We start from the raw sequence: 27,381 nt of genomic DNA on the forward strand, positions 1-27,381 counted from the left end.
GGGAAGAAGGTGTGGAGGTGAAGATTCTGTTAAAGTTGAGATTAGCGGACAGAGAATCAAAAGAGACGCCTGGACAATCTGTGGGCAGCTCGCTCACACTCAAGTAACCATAATCACAAATGAATAAAGATCTGCCGCTCTGATGCTCATTTCTAATGGTTATGGAAATATTAATACGTGTAATAGATAAACAACCTGCAGAATTCAACTATAAATGACAGCATATCTCTAAAAGTAATAAAATCATGGCACATAATTACATGTTTTCTTGAAAGAGTCTCTGGAGTAGAGGAGAGGCCATCAGAAGAAGGGGGGCTTTGAGATATCTGGGGGGGGTGTGTAGCTGTGAAGAGGTTATGTGTTCAACATTCGAGTGTGGCAGTTCTATCCTCTCCCTGTCAATCCAAAACTCATGTCGGAGTCCATTTCTTTTTTTTCTTTGATCTCATCTTGATATTTATTCTGTATGTGTTTTCATGAAACGCATGACCGACATTTCTAGAGGTTACCCAACGGTCAAAGCAGGGCAGCAGCCCCTGGTGCTGGAGGGGCCTGTGAAATGTCCAGTGTGGTTCCCCTCGACCATTAGTAGCTGCTTGTTAATCCGGTCTTATCTCTGCTTCCTCCAAAAACGTCTTTGATTGTCGTTGGATGTAAACACCAGGCCCGATTTGGTACCAAGTCCGAGCTGCAATTGGCCTCACAACTCATTTACAGCTGTGGGAAAGGTCCTAGGCCTTGGCTTTCAAAGGGGGGCGGGTGAATCTTTGGGGTTTGCCTGGACTGCATCACACCTCAGGGGTGGCAGGTCTTGTGTTCTGCTCAGAGATATCCCACAGGCTAAAGAAACTGTAATGGCTGCTTCTTTTTTTTTTTTTTTTTTACAATTTTCTGCCATTTTATAGACTGAATGTTAATGGGTTATAAAAAGACAATTTCTAGATAGATTAGCAGATAATGAAAACAGACCTACATCCAAGTTGTTGCATCAATTGTCCTAACACGTCATTATACTGCATCACTGGTAAATATAGTGTGTATTGTCTGTCGGTTTCATACTGCAGATACTGCTGACTGAATCAAGACGTTTGCAACATTTAAAAAAAAAAAAATGACATATTCCTTTACAGTCGTGCCAAGCTGGAGCCAAACATTTCAGAATGTTGGAGACGCCCCCTCCCCTTGGTGAAAATCATCTTAACGCAGCTGTTACATTTGGCTGAATCTTCATCTTTTCTCGTGATGCTCAGCCAAACTTTGCACTGCTTGCCGCAGTCTTCCACGGTTCAGCATGTAACAGAGCTGGTAACTGATCTCAAAATGCTAAGTTGAGGCACAGGGTGACCAGTGTTGCAACAGTGAGCTCTTCGAACACTTGATATAGCTCTTCATAATTCACTAAACACATCTGACACTGATGATTTGGAGCAAATCCTCTGTTATTGACCGTTTGGAAGCAGCTCGTAGTACCCACCTCAAATTACTGCCAGTCCTGAACGCTCTTTGTTCAAGTTATGGGACTTGTTTATTAATTTGGGGAAAAATAACCCAGCGAATAATGAGGCAATAATATTATGTCTCAAATTAAGGTTTCCAATTAGCACAACAATGGGACGATGCATGATTGCAGAGATAATGCTGCGCCTAAATGATTGCAGCGGATGCCCCCTGTTGTGATTAGCTAAGACAGTCCTCCTCTCTTTCTTTACTGCCCTCTCTCGCCTCCTCCCATACCCCCTGGTGTTGCAGGGGCTGTGAATAGCTTTGTTAATTTGTTTATCTCCCAACGTACCCCTCCCTCCTGCAGTCGTAGCTTGTTATTAAGCACAACACGGCCATCAGATATGAGGAGCAGGCATTATGATAGCAAACGGGGCATTTAAGGAGAGATAGAGGACAGATTAAGATTGCATCTGTAATCTTAAAGAATATTGCTGCTGACAACACTGCAAGTAACCCATTTTCTATTTTAAACCTCATTTAAGTTCTGCCTCCGTAAAACCCACCGACTATTGCTCTATCATGCTGTCAAAAAAAAAAAGCTAATTAGGGTATTTTCTGCATTAATGAATGTCTTGCTGTTTTAAACAGTTACAATTCTCAGTTGCTGAATTGAATATGAGAAGAGGGTGGGATGTGTCAGTTATGAAAGATAATCATCTCTATGGCAACAGGGAGAAGCTTCTGATGCAAGTGAAATGAGCAAGTCAGCAGCACCCTGCAATCAAATAATCACCTCCAAATCACATTTCAGTCACTTGTACACACACAGAGACACAGACAGTGCACATTTTAAGCCAAGACCTTCTTTATAGCTCTGTTGTGCGGTACGTGAGGCTTCAGGGGCCCTGGTGGTTCCATAAAGAGCCAAATGACTCGTTAGCGGCTTTAAGTTCATTACTTTCACGCTTTTTCTTTCAGTAAATCTACTTTCACAGTTTGATGGCAATTCAAAGCATCTGCTTTAAAGGATAGCCATTAATCATGGGGGTCAAGCTCTGTTCAGTCTCCAACTGAACTCGAGTGGAAAAAAAAAAGTGCTTCTGTGTCTTTATTAGCGCTACAATTAACAATTACTTCAATTATCAATAGATCAGCAGATTGTTTTCTCTTTTTGGTCTCCCGTAGCCCTAAAGTGATGCCTTCAAATGTCTTGTTTTTCCAAACATAGAAGAATATTAGACAAAACAACACACCCATTTTGGAAGCTTGAACCAGCAAATATTTAGCAATTTTACTTGAAGAATTACACAAGCGATTGATCAGTTATCAATGGAGTTGTATTTATTTTGTGTCAACTCATTAATCAATTAATATACTTAATTGCTTCACCTCGAATGTTTATGCATGTGTAGCCTACAGCGGGGCCAAAATGATTTGTTAATTAACTGAAGTTGTAACAAAATTAATTGACAACAATTCTGATCAACTAATCAAGTGAGTAATTTATCAAGCAAAAATTTGGAATTTTCTGCTTTCAGATGCTAATTTCAGATCAGTGTCTCTTTTATATCCCTGAACAACTTTGAGTTGTGGACTGTTGGTTAGGCAAAACAAGCAATTTGAAGATGTCACCTTGGGATTTATTAATCACAAAAAAAAAATCTACAGAGCAATCAGTCAATTATTAGAATAATGCTCATGTTGCAACCCTAGTTAGCTTATTTAATTCAAGCCGCTTGAATTAAATAAGAGTTCTTTCAGTAAGTCGCTCCCTCTTGATCTGGATTTCTCCTCTAAATGTCCTAGCAGGCTCTGTCTGTCTGAAAGCGCCGAGCTGATCACAGTTTATCATGAATTAAGTGCTTGTGTTTATTCTGTGTTGTTGACCAGCCCGGCAACCAAGTCGAAAAATTACAACTGGGAGCTGAGGGGCCACATTATGCATACCATATATTACACCAAGAGGACCTTCACATTGAACAACAATATGTCATAAGTCATGAATGTTTAGTGCTGGTGTTCAGACTGCAAGGATCTGTGGAGAGCTTGGAGCATCAATATTGGCTTGTTTGTTGTTGGGGTTTTTTTTTTTGTTTTTTTTAGACCCTCGTATGCTGGAGGAAAGGAACAGGAAGGCTGAACCAATTACACAAGGAACACATTAAGCCTTGTCTAATTCAGGGCTCGTAGACAATGAACTACAACATGCAGACAGAAAGGAAAAAACTGAACAGCTGAAGCGAAATGCAGCAACAAGTGTAGCATCATTCAGCAATTAATATCAAATAGTCTAAAGACTGCTGTTGCATCATTTTCATGAGAGTAAAAATGTGTGACCACAGACGGTGCAGACGTAACACTCTTGGAAACGTAACCATTTTTCACTCCTTCAGCTGCTGCTATCACATCCTGACAGTAACAGAGGAGGTTAGGCTGGAAACACTGTTGTTCCCATGTTCCCATGCCTGCTGTCACTGTTGCTGTGCTGATGTGAGCCAAGCAGAGAGCACCTATTGGCTATTGACAGTGATGAATTATAAATCATGGCATTCATCATTAACCAAGTTGTAAGGATAGGGGGGAAAAAATGAATGATAAGATTTAACATGTTAATTTTTTTAAAAGACTTGAAAAGTGTAAGCAAAGTAATTTAAAATTTGTGCAAATCTCAGTGGATGCAGTAGAGTAACAGCAGTGAACGCTTCTCTTTATAACAATGAACTGCCCCAAAATTGCAGCTGAAGCTCTATGTGTAATAGTTTTGTTTGCTCTAAAGTGTACAAGTAATTCGTGTATTAAATAAATAATATCACTTCAAATATAAATAGTTAACAGGGTGACTTAAGCTGAAAAAGCACCGCTGCTGCAGCACCTTATGTGATGTGCATCATTTGCTGCTCACCTATAGAAACTGGCAGTGCAGCGCGCCATCAGGACCGTACACAGGTCGGGACAGCGGAACTTAAATTTGAGTGTGGAGTGGACACCCGCTACTTGAACTTGATTCTCATCTGTAAAGGCGATCTCCAGAGCTATGGCTTCCCACGCAATTGCCATCGTCTTTGTGGGTCGTATAGCTCTTTACATTTCTCAACCTGAACAAGTAATGTCCCCTCGTCCATTGTACACACCTTAAATACAGCGACAGAGACAGGGAGCGGTAATGATAGGGAAGTCAAGCTGCTACGGGAGCCGGGATGCACAAAACAGCTTTTTCCCTGTGGAAAAAAATTCGTTTCTCAGGGGGAGCGAGCGTGGATGAACGAGTATCACAGGGTGGCACGCCACGTCTAGCCTCCGCCGGTGGGGCTGGGGGGCGGTTGTACGGCTGTTTTAACACACCGTTGAGCGGCGTGTGTGACCTTTAGAAGCCATACCACCCCAACCCCCCAACAAAAAACAAAAACAACAACAACAACAACAAAAAAAAAAAAAAAAAAAACAGAAAAGAAAAGAAAAGAAAAGAAAGGGAAAAAAATGGCTGCCCTGTTTCTCCCTGGATCACCTTCATAGGATGGAAATGATTTCGTCCTCCGCTGCAACAAGGTTTGGCTTGATCAAACTAACCGTGCGTACTTTCGGTTTCGGTTAGCCTTCATTAAAATTAAAGTTAGCAGGGAACAACAGGAGAGAAAGAAAAGGAGCAAGAACCATATTTCCGTCAGAGGAAAGGCGGGTTGCTTGCTACATTTTATCATATTTAAGTCTGCTTTATGATAGTTAACAGTCTTATGTGTTTTGTTGAGTGTGTAAATCTCTTTTGTTCTGTTTTTATAGGCAGAATAGTGGAAAAACAAAATAAACAATTAGCTTTTAATTAATTGTAATGAATAGCTAAGAAAGCACTAGAAGTTTTAGACTACAGTGTTGGTGATGGAGGGGAACCACTGTGTCCCAGTGCTTGGTGATTCATCACAGTGGTTCCCACAAATGCAGCTCATTTATGTTTCAGACATATACCGGTCGGTTGATTGAACCAGGCTTGTCTTGCATAACCAGCAGCTGTTATATGAGCTGGAAAGCTGCAGCTGATGAAAGTATAGCTGGAGAAAGTAGCTGATGCCTGCTCAAAAAGTTGCTACATTTGTTGCTAAGGCTCGTTATTGATACAAAAGTGCTAAAGGGCTCTGGAAAGTTGCCAAATCGAGTGACAAAGTTGTGAACACTGAAGGCGAGAGGAGTGTGGAGTTGAGGGCAGATGTAGGCTGAGCAGTATAGACTTTTAGAAAAAGTGTATATTAAGTATATATTAAAAATGGTACGTCCACTTTAGAGTAAATGTAAGATGTGAAAAAAACTTACCATACCATTACTAACCCATTACCAGAATTATTCAACAAGCGCTATAAGGGAATTGTCTTGTACATAGACACTATGCATCCTGTATCTGATTGAGTTGTTTTTCTTGTTGACAACACTGTTGGAAAAAAAAAAGAAAAAAAAAAGAAAGAAAGATTCAAAGTAATGTCACAGCAACCAGCCTCCTTATTCAGGTGAACAGACAATAGTATTTCGAGCCAGCACAACCTCCGGTGGACATATTGGACTGAGGTGCATGATGGAACTTTTGTCAGGCATAAGAGAAGATGACCTACATTGGTCTCAGGCTAGTAATAATCCATCCTTCTTCAGCATCACTGCTCCAGGCTCTCATCTCTCATCACTAGCAAACACAGCAAATCTGAACAAAGAAACTTTCTTTGGTACAGAGCTGAGAAAACATGAAAAATACTGTTACCAGTGAGGTACAGCTTTAGCTGAGGCCGATCCCTCCTACCAACACCCAATCAGGACTGATAATTATAAGTATTACGAACATTACAGCTTGATTTGGTGAAAGCCATTTAATCTGAATACTATTGAAAATATTTAACTTGTCATGAAACACATCAGTTATAAAGGCAAAAATGTGAAAAACACTAGTATGTCTCCAATTCAGTTACTGTGTGCAAAGTAATTAAGGAAATACCTCAACAAAAAGACAGGAGCGAAAAATTCCTGGGCCTAAAATTCCAATGTACCAATGGGAAGGACAAAGAGGCAAGGATATTGAACAAATCTACGTGGAAGCAAAGACATGCCCAAAATAAAAAAGATAGTCCAAGTTCAAATTGGAAATAAAGCTCAAATATGCTGATTCAGTCTGCTGAAGATCTGCTGCTTTTATTCACCCTGAACTGTGCCCCATATGCAATCAGACAGCACAATCTGCAGGCCATTGCACAGCATATTGTACTGCTCTTTGAGGTAGTTGCACTGAGTGGGATAAAAATGCTCTAAAACGTTTTGAACACTGAGTCACATCAGTTCCCAAAGCTATAGGTAGGTGGTATAGAGCACAAAGTGCAGACAAATTGAGGAATACAAAGAGCCAGCCCTGGGTAGTGATGAATATGGGTGTCTATGATGATGCTGTGTGGATTGCAGTGCATTCATTAGTGGATTTTTACATTGTATAGTTATAATAGCCTCAGTAGAGTGAGGAGTCAGAGGAGTGGGGATTGCAGTCTGTTCTGATAGCAGGTGGTGGGCAGGAGGCCAGAGACTGTGTACAGGTGAAGTCATAGGGTCGGCTGAGTCCGGTGACGGCTGTCTGGATGAAGCCGTTGAAGCGCTCAGTCGGCCGGCTCCTAATGAAATGTTACCTTCTCCCAAAGGGAAGTTTTTGAACAGGTGGTCGCCTGATTGTCTGGGATCAGCTGTGATCGTCTTCGTTGTGCTGCTCTGTCAAGGAGGGCAACCGGCAACCAATTATCTACTCAGCAATGCTGAGTGGGGTAAGAATGGCCACTACAACTTGTTTCCAGTCGGGCCTGGGAACCAGAACCCTTTTCTATTAGCGGTGTTCTTGCTCAGCACAGTTCAGCTGGACACAAAAACACTGTCACACACCGTGACTCAATCACAGTAGAGCAAGGCTGCCGTGTTCTGCGTCGTTTATTCGCTTTAATGTCTTTGTCTCAACAGATGTTTTTAATCTGTTGCATAATTGTAGCTCACACTGAGAGGGTTTTCACATTTAAGTCATTATGTGTGTCTCAATTTGTGCGTATGTCTGTGTTTAAGGCTGTGTGTGTATGTATGTGTATGTTAAGGGCTCATTATTTTTTCAAAACAAAAAGAAAATCAGCTGATCTATTAATGTTTATTGCAGCTATTACATTTATTATATTTTTCAAAGTCAGTAATAAAAATATACGGGTTTTATTTTTAAAAATTCCCATTTGTATTCTGTCTTTTAACCATTTATTGTTTAATTACTTTTTTTTTTTTTTTTGGTTTACAAACTTAGAATGACTCTGGCTCTCAACAAGCAGCACATTTGGGTTTTTCTCATGATTTTTCTCTACACTTTCTATTTATAGGAGCATTTTCTGGGCTTGTTTACTGTAAACTCTGGTGTTGAGGGCCTTGGAGCATGGGAAAAGAAATTCAAGGTGAAAATCGGTTGAAAATGCTCTGCTCCTTCACAAAATCTTAGTATTATTTCTGGTGCAAATCGGCAAAGAAAATGAGCCCCACATATTCTTGTATCTGAGTCCAAATGTGTGTGGATGTGTATGTGAAGGTGCATGCCTGACTTGCGATCGAGTGTGTGTATAAGTGTGTATGTGTGTGTGTGTGTGCTCCTCACCCCAGCTTCTTTTCAGCCAGCTGCTTCATGCCTCATTGGGGTCTGTATTGATTGGTCCAGTTTCTCTTTGTTTTCAGTCCTCTATTTTGGTCATCTAATGCAACTCAAAGAAACCCGCTGGCCTTTGCTAAAACTGCCCTAACAGCTACAGAAGCCTTTGGTAAAATTGCTTTAAATGGCGAGACAGTCTCTGGTCAGAAAGCTCTGAATGGTGAGAGAGCCCTTTGGTAAAATGTCTTCAGAAGGTCAGAGAGGCTGCAATAAAATAGCCTCAATAGCTCCAATATTTCACCGGGCAAAAACATGCTCACACACATGCACGCGGGCACACACTGTAACTCACACGTGCGCCGTTTTTTCTTTCCCATTCTCTCTATGACACTCGCATACACACACACACACACGTACGCGGTCACGCACCCATGCACCAACACACACAAGCACGCAGGGATTGAGCTGTATGTGACTGTGAGCGGCAGTTGTGAGTCGCTGTTTGTCTGCAGTGTTTTAGCTCTCAGTGGTGGTAGATGGTGGCTGCCGGAGGGGACTCTAACATGGCGCCGATCCCCTGCTCATTTAACACTATTCTGTCTGTTGTAACATGACTCAGCTTTCAGAGAGGGGCCAGATCCGCAAGACGGTGAGTGGGAGATAGACAGAGAGAGTGGGGGACTCTGACAGAGAGAGAGAGAGGGGGCGTGATTAGAAATGAAAGAACAACAGAGAAATGCGTGAAGCAGAAAGCTGTGATCTGTTGGACTTGGTGTACCGACGCTACCGTGACTAACTAGATGACAGTGACGGCGAGTTTTACTGGTAAATAAACACCAGGATATACAGCAAATCTCATCATTCAAGACATGGGAAGTGTGTCACCACCTCCGCTCTTCCTTTATCCCTCTTTCCGTCATTTTATCCCTTTATCCGAACAGGACTTCCCATCCCAGTTTAGCAAGGTCACACCAATGATGAGTCCCGAGGTTTATACCAGTCAAGAAATTGCTGCTACACTGCTGCTCACTCACTCACACACACACACACACACACACACACAAATTTGGAGACGAGCAAATGTCAGCAGACACACACTCATGCATGCAAACATACACACTTAAACAGTCATGACAGTGGTATTAGTAGCTTTCAAGGGGCTGGTGGAGAAGAGAAAGAAAAACACTTTAGCACCTCTTGTCTGTCAGAGTGGAGCAAGGGCCGACAGGCAAAAAGGCAGGAGGGCAGGGGGACCCTCAGGCTCTCAGTCTCTACTCTAACGTTGACTAAGACACAGATTTGTTTTATTGGCTCTGAAGTCCCTCTCCTTCACTCTCCTTCACACTTGTTTTCCCCATTTGTCTCTCCTTCTCTCTTACTCCCCTCTCCCTCCGTCTTTTATCTCCCTCTGCCCTTCTCTCTCGCTCTGCCTTTCTTTCTCCCATCCCTCAGAAGTTTTGGCTTAGCTAGAGGCTGACACAGCCATGCAGAACTCGGATGAGCAATTGCTTTTACTGTACATGCTAAACTACACACTAAATCGAATGACTGATGCTCTTGAAAGTGTTTGCTGCTGGGCAAAGCCAGCTGTAGTCTTTGGTTGTCAGATGGAATATAGTTGGCGGTTAGCTATGTGTATGAGAGAAAAGAACTTGGCAATCAGGCCTGGGTGTGTTTCCGCTTGTGCGAGAGTATTGATAAATCATTTTTAACTGACTGCGGTGCTACCTTGGCTGTAATGGTTATCGATAAGACAGTATATTCACAGTCAGTCTCATCCATTGTGTCCAGCAACCCAGCTCAGGACTGATACAGATGCATTAAACAGGAGTGCATGCACACACACACACACACACAAACACAAACACACACACACACACACACACACACACACACACACACACACACACACACGATCACAATTTTCTTTCTCTATCTCCTTCTCTTTCTCCCACCACAAGTGTGAAATCTAATCATCACTGGAGCCCACAATCATTTCTATCTAATCTGGAGACACACACATGCCTGACAACAACAATAGTAACAACGGCAGCAGCAACTGCAAGCCAGCATTATCTCTACGTCTTCCAGCTCAAATAGCCTGCTTTTAAAACCTGGCTGTCTGGGAAGACTGGTGGAGAGACTTTAGTGGTTCAGACTTGCCATTTATTACAGTCACAATAAAGATATGCCATCCATACAGCCAGGCATTCCAGCTGTTAATGTGCAACAGCTGTAGGGGAGCAGTTGTTATCTCAGCAGCCTTTCGTAACTTTATTCACAAATTTCCACCAGCTTCTGTTCTCTTATTTCTCTCCACGGTAGTTTAAGTAAACCTGAAAAAGCCACATCAAGTGCCTCTTTCTCTTACTACTGAACTGTCTCAGTCTCTCACTGCAGCCAGCGCTGTTCTCTTCAGCCTGCCACATCCTCCGCGCACATCTCGGCGGGGTAGCTGACAGCGAGGGTACAGTACAGAATCCCCTCACAGCAGTGCTGTCCTATTACCTCTGGCAGTCATCTCACTGTCACACTGATCAATGGTTCATGTGTGCGAGGGCCTCGGCCTGTTAGCTCGCTGCACTGCTGCTCGCTGTCGCCACTGTGCTGCTGCTGCCGCCGCCACTCGCGTTATAATGACTGGACTCACTCGGAGTCTCTCTCTCTCTCTAACGTGTGGCGGTTATGTTCGTTTTTGTGTGAGAGAGCGAGGGAGAAAGATGGACACTGGGAGAGAGATGGATAGACAGAGACGGGAGAACAGAGAGTGAGAGTGAAGGTTCATGCTGAGCACATGCTGCTTGTATAACTGACTGCATGCTGCGTTCAAGTGTGTCTGTGTGAGTGTGTATGTATGTTATGTGGCCACACATACCATGAAAAATGTATTAAATCCTGTAAGCAGTAGAGTTAAGAAGTGTGTGTGTGTGTGTGTGTGGGGGGGGGGGGGGGGGGTTAGAAACACAGGGCAAATCATATACTGTTAACTGCAACATAGCTTCCTGTCTGTTTCAATACAACAACCCGTCCACGAATGATTAAAGAAAAAGGCAAAAATGAAAAAAAACAAACAGAAACACTGAAGTTTCCAGGAAAATTAAAACAATTAAACAATATCCTACTATTATATGTTTATGTTCCAACGCTCAGTTTTAATTATTTCATCTTCAATTCTGAGAAATCATGCTGTTTCCATTGTGGTATAGCAGATGGCTCTAAATACTACAACACCCATGAGCCATAGTTTCTGTTGCTATCGGGAATAAGAAGTCAGTCAGTGGCAAGAATCAAAGCTGTAGCAAATTCACTTTGAACACTTTGTTGTCGCAATTGGGAACAAAATACTGTGGCATATTTACTGAATGCATCTAACTTTAACTCTGAATGTGACAGTAAATTCATTAAAATAATATGACATTTTGGGACATTTAAATAAAAAGATTGATACCACACTCATGTCACTTTAGAGGTACTGGTAGGTGGAGTTTGTTACCTGTGGAGAGCCAGGCTAGCGGTTCCTCCCCCGTCTTTATTCTAAGCTAAGCTAACCAGCTGACTTGAGAGAGGTATCAATCTTCTCACCTAACTCATGGCAAAAAAGGGACTGAGCGTATTTCCCAAAATTTGAAACCATTTCTTTTAACTGATGACTTAACCGCTAACTGCCCTTTTTTGCCTTGGGACGTAGTCTTCTGGAGGGACACTGTCAAAATGAGTTTTTGCTACTTAAAAAAATTAAATTTGAATCAAATTACCACAACCTCATATCACAGCAAATCTGGGGGGGGGGGGTTTCGAGTGTAGAAATACTGGTTAGTTACTAAGACTAGGCCAAAATGGGTTGGGGTAACATGCCTATATAGCATCAAGAGGTGCTAATCAAATATTTGACGCTGGCCCCCACTGCGGGTTAGTCTGCTCTTGTTTGCATTGTGACTGACTTCTCTAAAGAGTTTTTATGTACATAGACGTGGACGTTTGACCTTACAGCAAACGAGACATACAGTAACACAACTGCTCCTTCGATAAACTCAAGGTCCACTCTTTTCTTTTTCTGGAGCTTATGGCAACAACATATCTTATGACAGCAACATGTCTCCATGACAACTGAGCAAACTCCGTCTGTCCATGGGCAGGCGCTTGTAAGTGGACCTTAGGATTATTATGTCAAACAATGTGTCTGAGGTCGAGAATGAACCTTCAGCAGTTGTACATCTTTTGTACTTATTCAAGCAGGCGAGTTTTATGTTCATCCAAGACTCAGAAATGCTCCAGGTGCCTGTCACCTGCAGCAAATGAATGGGACCAGGCATCCAGAACAAGTCCCACTTTAACTGTATCTCCAAATATAAACCTAAATTAAAGCCCTATTCATGTCTTAGCCTGTGGCTTTTTAAATACCCAGAATTAATATGGTCAAGTGAAAAGCAACAAACATGTCCTCTCTAGACTTAAGATTAGTGTGAGTACATCAGGTCCTCAAAAGTACAAGAGCATACACACAAACTTGCACTCTCCAGCGCTATCCTCTCCTCATCACATTTACAGGTCCTTATCCAACCTCGCTTCAGTGTGTGCGTGCGTGTGTGTGTGCTCTGTGACTCTAGATGCTGAGTGTTCTAGCAAAAGGTCAACAGCCATAAAACAAGAGAGTGCGAGAGACGGAGGGAGAGAGGGGCTGATGAGCTGGAGCAGGAGGAGTGTGGTCTGAGGGGCTTTTGAGGAGGGATGGAACGGTGAAGAGGAGAAGATAGGAGAGCCCATGAGGACTGTCGCTGCAGAGTCATTACTGGAGTGGGTAACACTTGGCTAACGGAGGTGTGGGGGGCACCAGAGTACAAGGAGAGAAAGAAAAGCAATTCAGATGAGAGGAAGTGTGGAGAGAATGGTGCATGAGAGATTGAATGGTGAAAATGCTAAATGTTTCAGTTTGGGAATAACTTGTTATCCCTTACCGAGCACTCTTACAGACTAATTTATGAAACCATGATAGGTTGTTCCACTCCGCTGCATAATATAATGCAGTACAAACAGTGATGATGCATACAAACCAACATTTGTAGGTGCAACACTATATTTCATGTTTAATTCTAATAGCAGAGAGTTGATAATGGGTCATATTTTAAAGGAAATCTCTGCGGTATTGTCTCTAAATCTGTCATTGTTAAATAAAATATGATTCTGACTATCATCAGTAGGTTTCACTGCCAGTTTTTCTCCACCTGCTTCTTTTTTCTTTCTCCCACCTGTCTGCTAAATATGCAGTACTTAAAGCACCAGACAACCATAAGGGATTTTGCTGGAAACTATACCCATGAAATTGAATGTACATGGCAGATCATTTGAGTTACTGTTTGTCATACTTTTTTTTTTTCTTTTTCGAGCATCAGAATGAGTCATCACAACTAATTTCGCACCGACGTGTTAATGAGAAAATCCCCCACATTGCATCTTTTCAAAGGAAAATTAAGAAAACTACAGTGAAGGAAAAAGAGAAAAAATTAAAATGAGTGACTCGTACCCACACTGATGAGAAGAATCTGCACGTGTCCAAGTCTGGTCTCGTCACAGGCTGACAGTTCAATTAGTCTGAATTAAATGATGCATGACGTCTCCCTCATGGCCCTAGTAATCGTCAGTGTTCTGCTTTGAAGAGCTCATATTGTGCATGAGTAGATAGCTAAACCAACAGTGGCTAGGGCTAGTCAGAAGTTGAAATGTTGAAATGTATGATTTTCTGATCCCCAAAGATGCCAGAGTGGAGCACGGGACCAAATTGGCTTCAACTCTCAGAGCTCATCATAGATTTGCTGTATTTTTCAGAGGAAATAGTCCCCCCACCCCCCTTGCGCTTCTGCAATGGTAAAGTGAATGCAAATGGCTTTGAACTATCTGGAGTTTTAATTAGGTATTCCTCATCAGCCGGGGCTCAAGTGTGGGTGAGTGTGTAGGTGTGCGGGTGTGTGCTGCCATGCATGCACAGATGAAAACAGCAGGGACATTAATGCTCTTGTGTGAGCTGTGCTGTACCTGTGTGATTGTGTTGGTCATGATGTATAATTGTGGATTTGTTTTTCTAAGCAGCCATTTTGTGCAAGCGCGTGTCAAGTGCTTTTTCTGGGTGTCGGCGCGGCAATCAGCAGACAGAAGACAGACAGTGAAGATGTTTGAAGTCGTTAGAAGTTCCTTACCTTGATCTGCATGCAGCAGCCATCCTCTGACTGCCACCAGCGCCTAGTAACTTTTTGATTTGAGTCTTTGCTTTTGTTTGATGTTCCGAATGTGTCAGAGGAGAAAAAACCTGCAATGATTTATTTCATTTGCTTTGTTCTTCCTATCAGCAAGGAGACATTACCTTTTTAGATTCTTTTAAAGTATAAAACTAAAGCAGTGTTGGAGTACAATCTCACATGAATGGAACCTGATGATTGGTCAGAGCAAGGTGAATGTTCTACTGAACATTTTATTGACAGACTTGCAAGACACTAATTAATTTCCTTAATGGGCAGGTGTTAGTTGTTTTTATTTAACAGCATGTTGGATTGTCGTCCTAGTAAACAGTTTTATGAGTGGGAGGGGGAACCCAGTATACTCCCATACCCTTTGTTGTTTAAAAGGCCCATATGGATTGTGAATCGGCAGCAGCTTTCAAAGCATCATTAGTCATGCATAAAAGACTGTGTTAGCGCTTTAATACCAGCCCTAGGCTCAGGCTCTGAAGATCTGCCTTAATTGCCAACCTCTGCCACGCTCAGTGTTCATGTGTACGTGCACAAACTGGACGTATCTGTCTGTGTGTGTGTGAGAGAGAGAGAGAGTTCTGTGTGCTTGTGTTCTCAGTGTATTTGCTAATTGTCCATTGTCTTGCCAGGCGCTAATAAGCACATAAACTGAGTGAGAGTTCTAAGATGGGCATTAAAGAAGATTCAGACACACCCCTGTGCATGTGTTGAATAATGATCTTTCCTCTCTGCTTTTCCTCTCCCTTTGGCTGTCACTGTGCGTCTGCGTGTCTGTGTCTGTGTCTGTGTCTGTGTCTGTGTCTGTGTCTGTGTCTGTGTCTGTGTCTGTGTGTGTGTGTGTGTGTAGCGGTCCACCTGTTAGGTCTGACCTGGCATCTGCGGCACGGCGAGAGCCAGCTGTATGAGAACGGCCTGAGCTCGGCGGACCATCAACAGGAGGACCGCGGCAAAACCAGACCTACCAGCTCCATCCACCTGCTGGACACACTCAACCCTGAAAACACGCACACTGGTGACAGAGGTGAGCTGACACAAACACACACACATACACACACACAGTATTGCACCACAATAACAGATGTTCTGAACTCAAGTATTGACAAGATTTGCCCGTCGGTAACAACAGAACAAATGTAATACAGCAATTTGTAAATATAAAATGTATTGAATGAACACTGGCTTAAAGCATTTCACTTCATTTCAGCACAGCTTTGCTGCTCCTTTTTTTGTAATTTCATGACAATTTTAAAGCAATAAGGCGAGTGTGTAGTTAAATCAGAGGGTGTTTCATAAATTCAGATTGCTATTTAAGACAGACTTATTTTGGTAAGTCAGACTTATTTTAAGGAAATTCAGTTTCATTAAGGTCCAAATACGTCTGACTTAAGTTACCATGGAAACATATCCCTCCAGACTAGCCTGCTCCTGGTTTCAGGGTGAACATGAGTCAGTTTGTAGTATATGAAATTGATCTCATTTTGACATGGGCTGCACTTGCTGCTTTTATTAAAATCTGAGGTCATATCTTTTTGAGTTTTAAAGGGGAACTCCACTGGTTTTTACACATCAAAGTGTGTTTACAGATTTTGGGGAGTTCTACTGCACATGTGAAAAAAAAAAAAAACCCTCTGGAGCCACATAACTTCCTTGGAGCTTCCCGAAATCTGATAAGTTGCCGCAAATGATGTCTCTGGAGGAAGTGTCGGTTGGGGCTGAAGACTACAATTTTGAAGGGGGGGGGGGGGGGGGGGGGATTCTACCAGTATGTAGTTAGAAGGACATGAGATTGCTAGACCTCTGTAGCCCGCTCCTCATCTCTGCTCGAGATGGAGAAGGAGAATGTGTGGAATGAAAAAGATGATGTCTCTAGTTCTGCTACATCTGCACAGTCTTCCAGTCAGCATATGTGTTTTTAAAATGATTGCAATGAAAATAACGCCAAGAAATAACATCGACCCCAACCTGTAGCCTCATAGTGAGAAATATTTTTTATGTCGCCTGAATGAAATTACCCACGAATCAGTGTATGAAAATACAAAAGGAACAAAAATGCTAATTGTCAAATTTTCTTGGTATGACCTGGTTTTTGTCCTATTTGAAAAAAATCCTATTTGATGTTACATCCTGTACATATACATATCAATTCTCAGCATATTATGCAAAGAAAGATCACGTTACCGACATGAGACGCAAACCCAAAATATAATGTTTGCAAGCAAAGCACTGCAAAAGCTTTAGCTAACAATGGATTTTAGCATTTATTTGTGTGAACTCACCGATGGGCAACAACAAAAGCTGTTCTTTTGCTTTTGTCAAGGTAATGATTTTGTTTATTCTTGCTTTAATATTTTACTCTCCATTTCATACATTCGACAATGCTGCTTTGTGGCTGTGAGCGCCACATTTTTCCCATCGCGCTTGTGTTTTCCTCAGTGTTGAATTGATCATCAGTTCCTGATGTCAAAGTTCTGCTTTTCAAGGTCATGGAATAAACCACATATGATTTAGTCTGCTCACATTAGCTACAAGTAAGATTTATGAAGCAGGATTTTCACAATAAGCCCTGTTTTTCTGGGATAACTTTATGAAATTAAACACCCTTGGGCCCAGTCCACACATGCCCACACACTAGAAAGGTCAGCTCCAATACATCCATGAACGCAAACAGGTTACATGTTATTCTAACTCCTAAACTCATCTCAATGCTTTGCTGTTTCTTTGTCTGTCTGCTCACTTGATGAAATAGAAATTTCTGCAAGGACAAGACACTCACAAATTCTTTTGCTACAGGATTTAATTGAAACACGATTATTAAAATAGTGGCAAGACGAGAAAATCTTCTTCAAATGTAAATTCAAGCATTTAAACATGATGATTGGGCCATGTTGAGACTGACTATATACCCATTGGCATGAATTCCAATCAGTTTCTATTGCATTTGCATCCTGGCTTGCATACATAACACACTTGGCACAATGAATGTTCCAATACGTTAGAGAGACATCAGTGCAGAGATCAGCCTTGAACTGATTACTCATTTATTAGAAAGGCAAGGTAATTGGTTAATCATGTTCCTTCTTAGCTAGTACGTGACTAGAATAGCCTTTCTGCACTCGGCTGTCTCTCAACTAGCCAGAGGAATTACTAACACCAATTTAACCCCATGATATGGGACATTAATTGTGAGTGTTCCAGGTCATGAAGTCAGGCAGGACACAGCAACCTTCACGCTTAGTCTGACTCTGATGGATATTACATTGGATGCTGTTGGAGCCCATGTTCAGCACTTATACGGAGAATGTGCGAGCCAAACTGCAACCCGCTGCAATTTAGGCAACCTGGGACATCCCTAAAGCAACTGTTCTTGATGAATCCTCACATTCTGCAGATTAACACTCTCATCAGTAGCTAAATCCTCCGATAGAGCATGCGGGGGTCACGGCATTCACTTCCAAGTGTTGCGTCACAACAATCTATTGTTTCAACTGCTGTTGCTTTATGTGCTTGATGAAAGCTGGGAAATCAAAATGGACAAAGCTAAGCCTTTGATGCAGGGGGTTCAGATTATTAAAATTGGCACGGTGGAGATGGTCCCCGGGCAGAGGAGGGCCAGAGAGATTAGAGATTAGGCTGTAATCCAGTGTGGCAGATTATCACGCTCATCCTGCTGTACCCATCACCTCTCACACCAAGAGACCACACAATCCCCTAGATTACACAGCGAAGGATGGTGAGAGGAGGCTGCAGGGAACGGAAAGGATAAAAACATGACACGGTAGGGAGGGAGAAGAGTGAGTGATGGGAGGAGAGGAGAATGATTGATGGACACCAATCACCTTGAGGGATCTATATAATTGCTGACATTAAAATAGAAATTTTAGGAAACAATTTATCAGCCAATTTCATGACTTTTGTCCACAAAACAAAGAAACAAAGCAGCAGTAAATGTCTTTTTTTTTCCACATTTGGAATAAATGAATTTATTTTTGATGCACTGCTATAAACACAAGTAGCATAACAGTGGGGGCATAAAGATAGCTGAGGAGACTGATTGGAGGATAGTTATCAGTTTCTGCTTGTTTTGATATAAACTGATGACACAGTAGGGAGAGATGAAACAAGCTCGGTGGAATGATAGGAAGGTAGTAATCTTCTTGCATTCTTGCTCATGTATTTTTAGTGGTGTTGTTTTTATGCCGACTTCAATGCCATAAAGATAGGCTTTTTGTTTGATTTGTTGGCCCTGCGCCGGAGTCAGGATCCGAAGCAGCAGAATTCTAATCTACCTTACGAGGCAGCTTGCAGCACGGCAGTAGATACTAATTGACATGTTGTGTCAGGTGCGTAAGGCTGGTGTCTTGTCGAGCTGGGCGCGCTGTGTTTTATGTTCTTTCCTGCTATCTCTCCTGCAGGTTCGAGAGATCACCAGGAGCCCTTCCTAGTCCTCCATACATAAAAGCCTCTCTAATTAGTGCTACATTAATTGCCACTCACCCCATGATAATCAACCTCGGGCTGACACTATATTGGACATGCATGCGTACGAGCATGCGGACACGCCCACAAACACACATAGAAATTCCTCTGGTGCAGATGAAAGAAGAAGTGCCCAGAGATGAAATTTTTCTGTCAGTGGATTCCCTGCCTTAATGAAGTACGTCGGAGTTTGGGAATAATATTTCACTCACCGTAGGACGGCGGATAAATTAATGATATGAAATGATACAAACTGACATACAGTAGAGCGGCATATTGCCTCATTATAATGCGGAGATGATGAAATGTGGAGCTTGTGGAATGCCATCTGAGCCTATGTGATGATTGTATAAACCACTGTATGAAAGGAGAGTTAGTGCTGAATTGTTTTCACTCTATCTGATGGTGTGGTTGGAAATGGTGAGTAGATGGATGGAATGTGACACAGACAGAGAGGAGGGCTCTTAAAGAGCACATCAATATTCTAGACTGCGTGCAGAGAGAGTGGAGGCGAGAAAGGGCCGAGCAGTGTGTACGTGTGCACAAGTGTAAGGAAGTGTGCATATTGTATGCATGTATGTGCGGAAACGAGACGTGCGTGCGTGCGTGTGTGTGTGTGTGCATGAGAGAGAGAGAGAGAGATGTGCATGTGTTCATGCATGTGTGCAAATGCTGATGGACTGGTCCCTGTTACACTGGTCTCATTGATTTTCTCACGCTGGGATACAGTCTCAGGATGTAACACATGCATGCATAGACACACACACACACACACACACACACACTCTGACACAAACGCACAGAGAGTATAGATCATTTAGTGAACCCCCTGCTTGAGTGCCTCATCTTGAGAAAGCCTAACAGCAGCAACGTGTCTATCTGTTATTCAGCCTGCATTCAAAACATTGTATCCAAATATTGCTGAAGAAATTAAACATAATTTCAAGCTGCAGTCAGTATTTACAGTGTAGACGACACATTTTATCAAAGGCAGAGGGCTTTGTAGTACTGCCTCTTGACATTTGAGAATGGGAGATTGATGTCTTAGGCTCTGACATCAAAGAAAAAAAAAAAATCAAAGTCAATTTTCATCTTTTGGGAAACAGACTAGAACTTCATTTTTGATTTGATAAAAAAATAAAATAAAAATAAAATAGTCCTTTCACGACAGTATGGGCAGCACGTGTTAAACGGGATTTTAGGTTACATGTACATATATTATATAAAGCAATTAATATTAGCTAGATTTTAAAGTCGTGACTTTTGATTTTAATTAAGTATTTTTTATATAGTTGTATTGTTACTTTTAGTTAGTATTTTTCTCTTAACAGTGGTTCCACACCCGCAGGTCAACACTTCCCCAAGTGCTCCCATAGTAATTCAAAAGATGATTAAAATATTGGTGTTTCACAAAATTATTATTTGCTTTTTCAGACTCTTCGCAAACATTTTGCTTTTTTCTTGTAAAATACTGAATACTTAAAAATCCTTCAAACGGAACAGTCTAAGAAGGAAAATGAACTCCACACCAAGGCATCTCTGCGCTTGTAATGAAGGGTCGCAAGCAGACACTGATTTCTTTAAACGGGTCACTTGTCATGAATATTACATATTCAGAGAATGACGTCATGGTGGAGTAGTTTCACTCAAAGTACTGACAGCCCACAAACTGGGGTCAGTTTCTGACTCCAGTGTTGCTAAATTCTGATTGTTGCATGGACGTATGTGACAGCTTTTTTTAGCTGAGCCCTGCCCACTTCAAGCTAGTGACAAGAGCACGGAGAAAAGAAAAAAATACAGAGATCTCTTATGTGAAATAACAAGACGGTTCTAACATTGGTGTATAAAAGTGATCCCATCGCACATAGAAGCGTACTGATTGAAACAAGTTTTCAAGTAAAAAAAGCAAAGTACTTTTACCACTGTCTTGAGGTAACTGAAGTCTTGGCTATTAAGGGACTAAGAAATGTTTGCATTTAAGTCTTCATCAAAATTAGCAGCATGGATATCTACTGAGCACTTTCTCACTCCTTCCAGGCTTTTGTCCAGACTAAATTAATACGGCAATAATAAAAAAATAAAAAAAAACACGAGTGCTTTATCTACATGTCAATTTATACAGCACATATTACATGTGTAACAATGTAAGTGCACTCGCAGTGAATGAGTTTGTGAACAGTCAGACATGTCTGTCACAGACATAGCCCGAGGCCTGATGGTAGAAGGTGAGGACGAGAGTAATGGAAGGCCCTACGGCCAAGAGCATTATCTTCTCCTGACTCTGACTGACACTCATTAGGCTGCACAGTGGAGAGAGGAGGCTGAAAGCTTATTAAGCCACCTGCTCAAAAGGCCCTTAATTGAATTCAAGTAATTATAGAGACCTTGCCCATTGTGATATTTTTATTCATCCTGCGGCAAACTCAATCTCTCTTGCATTTGGAACACTATTAATGTTGTCTGCACCAACGTGTGTGAGATTCGCACACAGGCCTATGCTTCAATATCGACTAACACTTGCACACATACACACACACACACACACACACACACACACACACACACACACACACACACACACACACACACACACACACACACACACACACACACACACACACAGTTCCGGTCCCCCCAGACATGTCCCATCACCAAGACCCTGACTGCACTTTTAGTCTGTTCTCTGCTTCATTAGAATCTGAAGGATAATAACATTAATTGCAAAGACAGTTTAGTTCCTTCGAAAATAGATTACAGGTGTAATTGTTTTACCTGAATAACCCCTAGGCAAGAGAAATTAATTAGACCTTGTGTCCCAAGTCCTAATGTAGCTCATCTCCATCTTTGGCCTGGCGCACACACACACACACACACACACACACAAAGACACACTAGGCACACAAAACACTCAGAGACGCACAACAGACAGACAGATGGTCAAACTCACAACGACTTGGACTGTGGAGATGTTTGCTAGTCATTAGAAATGTGAGAAGTTAAAGGAGCAAATCTAACCATCCTAGTCCAGATGTCCTGTGGCACAGAAACCTTTCGAGGGCTAATTTAACAGAAGATTACAATGTGTACATGTGCTTGCATATTGTGGGTGAAAAGTGTCAATGAGGGCATTAACGGTATTACATGTACGCCATATCGCACCACCGCTGTAATTGGCCGAGGCAGCATCATTATTATATTGTACAGTGTGTTGGTTATAAGCAGACCTGCCCACTAGGCACGGTGTGCTTGATGGCGGACATGAATAAACTGTGCATCACTTTGATCGCCCCTTTAAACAAGCGCAACATTTTGAAATAAACCTTAACACATTTTTTGCTTACAACTTGCTTCTTCCGCCAACTAATGATGAAAAGCACAAGAAGAGATTTATGCGATGCCATTTATTTTTATTTTAAGTAACCAAGTGTGAATTTCAAGCTGCTTTTCCCTTATTAAAGATAGCAAGGTGTGAAGGAATTTTACCTCTCTGTTCGCATATTGGCTTGTTTAAGCTTGTATTCCTTTTGCCTGCCAAATAGGAATAAACAGATTTGCTGTTTTGAAAGATAGGTTTCAAAGTATGGTCTCAGGTTTTGTGCTGGGACACACACGGTTACGTTGCTGGTGGAGCACATTGATTGACAGCAGTAATCTGAGCAGCCGGGGAGGCCTGGAGGAGCCCTTGTCACGATCTGTGTGGTTTCTGCGGGACTCCCAAAAATGCCTCAATCCCCCAATCTTTTTACTGGAGCAGCAGTATTATTCTCTATTGCTATTGGAGGGGTTTTCTTCTTTCTTGCATCAGCAGCTGTAACTTGACACCGCAACCTCCTCTTTGGACATGGTCCTCTCTTCTCTCCCTCCTCCTGTTTTTCATCCTATTTTCTACAACTCCCGCCCCCCAACCCACCGCCCGTCTCCCCCAACCCCCCACCCACCCACCCATCCTCGCGGGTGACCCAAGCAGCACTTTCTGTCCCCATGTTGCATCAGACTCAGAGAGGCGCTATACAGTAATTAGCATCAGAAGGACCTGCCTGCTCATCTGCCCGCCAGCCTGCCAGTCAGCCTGCTTGCCGTCCTGCCTGCACGCCTGCCTGCCTGCCAATGTTCTGCCAACTGCCATGCCCTATTCATGTCCTATTCATCTAGTGCTGAATAAAAGGCTGCTTTCCTCGGGACATCCATCCCTCTACTGGCCTTTATTTTTTTGTGGTGAGGCACAGGAGTGAGGATTAGCATTAAAAGGAATAGACTGCTGAGGTAGACTCGGCAGGAAGCATGAATGCATACCTTAGTTCTGCCAAGCAGCTTTTATTCTGTTTGGTAGAGATTTTAGTAGAGGGACAATTTATGCTTCTCACAGGACACCTGTCTCTTTTCTCTCTTTCATTACAAACCTTTTTGAACTCTCTTTTTGTTCTCATCCCCCTCTCATCTTTCTCTCCCTTTGTCTTTTTTCCTTTTAGTCTCTCCCACTCTCATGTCACAGCTCAGTCAAGTTCAATCAATTAACCAATTAATCAATTTACTTTCTCAATCCCATAGTCCATATAAGACGAAGATAAAGAAGGATGGAAGATAAAAGAACAATCCAATGTTTTGGCATTTACTAGAATAATATTTGACATTTTGTGAGAGTAGATGTGAAATGTGAAAGATTTTGTCTGAAAGAAACAAGAGTAAGCATTTGTCACCATGCTAGCAGCTCTAGCACAGTGCTACTTTGAGCTCATACTAGTGACGCCAGAAGCATGCTAGCTAACTGAATTAAATAGTAAAAGTTGACCATGTCTGTCATCTTCGCTTAGCTTTTTAATGTGCACCATGAATGTCTGCACAAAATTTCATGGCAATCCATCAATGCGTTTCAGTCTGGAAAGTGGTGGACAGATAAACATGACCATGTCACCAGAACCACGCCTCTAGCACAGCTAAAAAGTAAAGTCTCACAGAGTAGAGTCACAAAGTGCTTCACAAAAGTAAAATTCTTAAAGATAGCACCATAAAAGTAGCACAGAAAAAAAACAAACATTAAAGTAACAGAACACAAAGCACAAAGAAACAGTGACAGTAGAAACAGGAGCTCCTCACAGACCTGACTTCTCTGCCTCCCTGTCTCTGTGACAGTACATGTGATATATGTCAGCTAGCCTGTGGGTGTGCATGGTGTCGCCATAATGGAGTGGTAAAGCTGCAGGCATTATAGATTGAGAGCGAGCGGCCTCGTCCATGAATCTGCCCCTAACTGTTCTTTTGCCTTTGTGGCCGTAACGATCGGCTGGCTCCCCTCTGTCACCGTATTTCCTCCATCTTAGTTTAGAAGCAGAGATATATCTCTCCATAAAGGCCGACACAAAGAGGGCTGGAGAGCCTTGCCTGCTCCCCTGCACAAAAGACTCAGGCCTGGTGGTTGATAAAGGCTTATGGAGAGGGGAGCAGCTGATGGCTAGGGACTGCTGGAAAGACCTATTCTCTTCACATACAAAGACGTGCTCTCACTCAAGACACTATCTGTGTGCCGTGACGCTGTTTTTGAATGCCGGCATGCGTGTGTGTGTGTGTGTGTGTGCGTGTGTGCCCCTGCACTCCTCACTTTCTCTCATCCACCCCTCTGTCTCTCCTTTTACACACATGCTAACACACACACTTTTTCTTTCTTGTTAGAAGATGCTAATACAGCACATGACAAAGCCCCGGTAGACAGCTCTCAGACAAAACACTTCCTTTTTAAAGTAGTTCATCTTTATGCAGACCCTATCCAAAGGACTGCCAAAGCAAAGTCTCTTGAAAAGCAGGATTTTTACCAGCTCTCAGTCATTCCTGATATCTATACAGTCTCACTTCATTAGTACGGCTGCTGATCACACTAATGTTTGAGGACATCAGCCTGGTTATTAATTGCTCCCTCTGATACTGAATAGAACTCCCTGTCCACCTTGATAAATCTGCAGTATGTGACTTAACACTGTCACCTGTCTGCGGCTCTTACCTGCAGAGAAGTGGGTGCGAGGCCGAGCCATCGATCGCGGCGAGGTCGACATCGGAACCCAGCAGAGCCAGGCGATCCCACCGGGACTCTTCTGGAGGTTTCATATGACTGTGCACCATCCAACCTACATCAAGTTCAACCTCTCTCTCTCACACAACGCACTGCTGGGGGTCTATGGACGCAGGAACATACCGCCTACACACACTCAGGTAAAGAAAGCTCCTGTTGTAGCATGCTGTTTGCCCAGATGGGCTTGTTTGCTTCAGCTACCTCAGATCACATCCAGACTAATGCACCTTTTTCTCTCCGCTTTGGCCTTTCATCTACACTTAGGCAGTGTTTTCGACTTTAATACTAACTCTAAAATCCTGATCTCTCTATTTTTGAACACACAGGCACCATTTTAAACACACAAAAAAAAGACTTTTTGGAGGCATGTAAATTGTATTTTGTAGAGTAATTTTTACTTATTTAATTTGAGCCGACAAAAATCCATTCTGTACTCAATATATGTCATTTCTTTTGTGTGTTTCCTACTATCCACATACATTGTCTCTCTTTCTCTCTCACAATCTCTGCCTCGTACGCTCTCAATTTTGCCTGCAAGCTCACTCAACCTGACAATGTGTCATAGTGAGCCATACTTTCACCCAATCTGAAAATTGGAATGGGCTTTTGTCGATTCACAGTTTTGTCTCCAATCCAATTGCTTGTAGATTGCTTGTACAATAGAAGTAAAAAGTTGCAAGGGTCCGCTACTAACAACTGGTGATTCAGGCAGTCACTAGATTGATTCAGTAAAGTCAGTTCAGTTTGAAGATTTAGTGTTAAGGATTCATATACAGTACTAGGGAAGTAAGGAAGCGCTGTGAAAAAGGTAAATAAGCATGTCCACCTTGTTATCTTGTTTGACTTCTTCCGTAATTGAGGCAGTTTAACTCAGCTGACAGGTCAGGGGTTGTGTAGCAGTAAAACAACTTCCTGTCACCTCTAACCTTGTCTGTGATCACTCATTTTAAATATCAGTGGAGCCAGTTACACAATAACAGGTGTCAATAAACTGTATTTAGGCTTGTTTTGTCGGACAGATTTGCGAGACTGAAATAATGATTTGATCGACGTCTCAGTGCACCAGAGCAGCAATTGTTGTCTCCCTGTTAAACAGGTTGCATTTATGAGCCATGAACAAATCACTATTTTATACTTGTTCCAACAACAGCAACACAAAATGTGCAAATGAGAACAAATACATTTTGAGTTTAGCCGTATCATAAAACACAGTAAAAGAGATGATGGAGAACAGAGATTGTACTTGCTTATGCTCAGCAGAGTAATCAGGCTGTGTGTCTCCTGCTCCTAACAAACGTTGGCTGTGATGCAAAATTCTGTTGCCAACTGAAAGCGGAGGAAGAAGAGATTTTGCCTGTTTTCCCCACATGGGCAGAGATCTTCAGAAAGAGTGGATGCGCAATGTTTTCACAAGAAAACAGTGATTTCTGATTTAGTCAGCTGTGTGTCTGATTGAGTCTCAGTCTCACTCCCAGACACAATACACACACACACACACACACACACACACACACACACACACACACTCATACGTTGTACACAGTGTAGAACAGCATTGTGTCATGCAAAAAGAACGCATACAGATGAAAATACAACACACACTGAGTCGTCTGCTTTTTAACATCAGTGCCCCCCCTGCTCTTGCCTGCATGAAGAGGTCTAATTAGCTGTTTTTGACACTAGTGTGACACACAGCCCTCAGGGGGAATAAGACTCAGCGAGTGCTTGGTAGTTCAAGGAGGTCTGAGGATGGAGAGGAAGGGAGGGGGAGACGAGGGTGGTGGGGAAAGTTAAAGAGGGTGAGAAAGAAGCAGAGAAAGGTTGAGACGGATGAAATAATAGTGTGATCCACTTGAAACCTTGGGTGGTAAAGTCTGCCCATGCTATTAGCAGCACGTCAAGTTGTTGAACCAACTGCTGTGGAACATGTGTGGTGGAGGACTGAGCTGCCATGGATGACTTTCTGTGGATTCCTGTTTTGCAGATATCCACTTCTAATGCTACTCCCCTACATGCATGTCTTGTATGTAGGCAGTTTTCCAATATATTATATATTATTTCCAATAATATTCAATTGGCAGTTTAACCCAGCAACAGCCACGCACCACTGCCCGATGCTTGGCTTGTAAATATCCATCGCATTTTTTGCAGGTTGATTTGATTGTGTCACTGTGTTGTGTTCAGTTCGACTTTGTGAAACTGCTGGATGGGAAGGCGCTGCCCAGGTCCTTGACCGATCCCATCTCAACTGCCAAAGCTCCCAAAGGCCTGCTGCTGAGCGGCCTCCAAGAAACGGGCTTCATCGAGTACATGGACCCAGGTACCTGGCACCTCGCGGTTTACAACGACGGACGCAACCTGGAGCAAGTGTTACTCCACAGCAGCCCCATCGGTGAGGAGGATCAGTGCAAATTCACTCAAAGTAGTAGCATTTCTTTCCTTTCTTAGACAGTTTAGTGCTAGCATGAGTATGTGTCCTCTTTTTTTACAGTTATACAGTTGTATCATATATGTATTCCACTCTTTGTAGCTCA

The 27,381-nt window shown here is 42.4% G+C and overlaps 1 protein-coding gene across 3 annotated transcripts in view; it reads left to right on the top strand.

The window, feature by feature from the left end:
• Positions 1 to 27,381, top strand: part of tenm1 (teneurin transmembrane protein 1) — a 165,843-nt gene that overhangs the window by 62,978 nt on the left and 75,484 nt on the right. For 2 of the 3 annotated variants that reach the window (XM_056383289.1, XM_056383290.1), the window contains 3 exons: positions 15,158 to 15,331; positions 24,785 to 24,987; positions 27,032 to 27,239. In XM_056383289.1, the coding sequence (XP_056239264.1) occupies positions 15,158 to 15,331; positions 24,785 to 24,987; positions 27,032 to 27,239 (585 nt within the window). Of the gene's footprint in view, positions 1 to 4,018; positions 4,990 to 15,157; positions 15,332 to 24,784; positions 24,988 to 27,031; positions 27,240 to 27,381 lie in introns of those variants that run through there. The other variant, XM_056383291.1, reaches the window with a different exon arrangement.

This window comes from Seriola aureovittata, chromosome 8, assembly GCF_021018895.1.
Source record: "Seriola aureovittata isolate HTS-2021-v1 ecotype China chromosome 8, ASM2101889v1, whole genome shotgun sequence".
NCBI lineage: Eukaryota > Metazoa > Chordata > Actinopteri > Carangiformes > Carangidae > Seriola > Seriola aureovittata.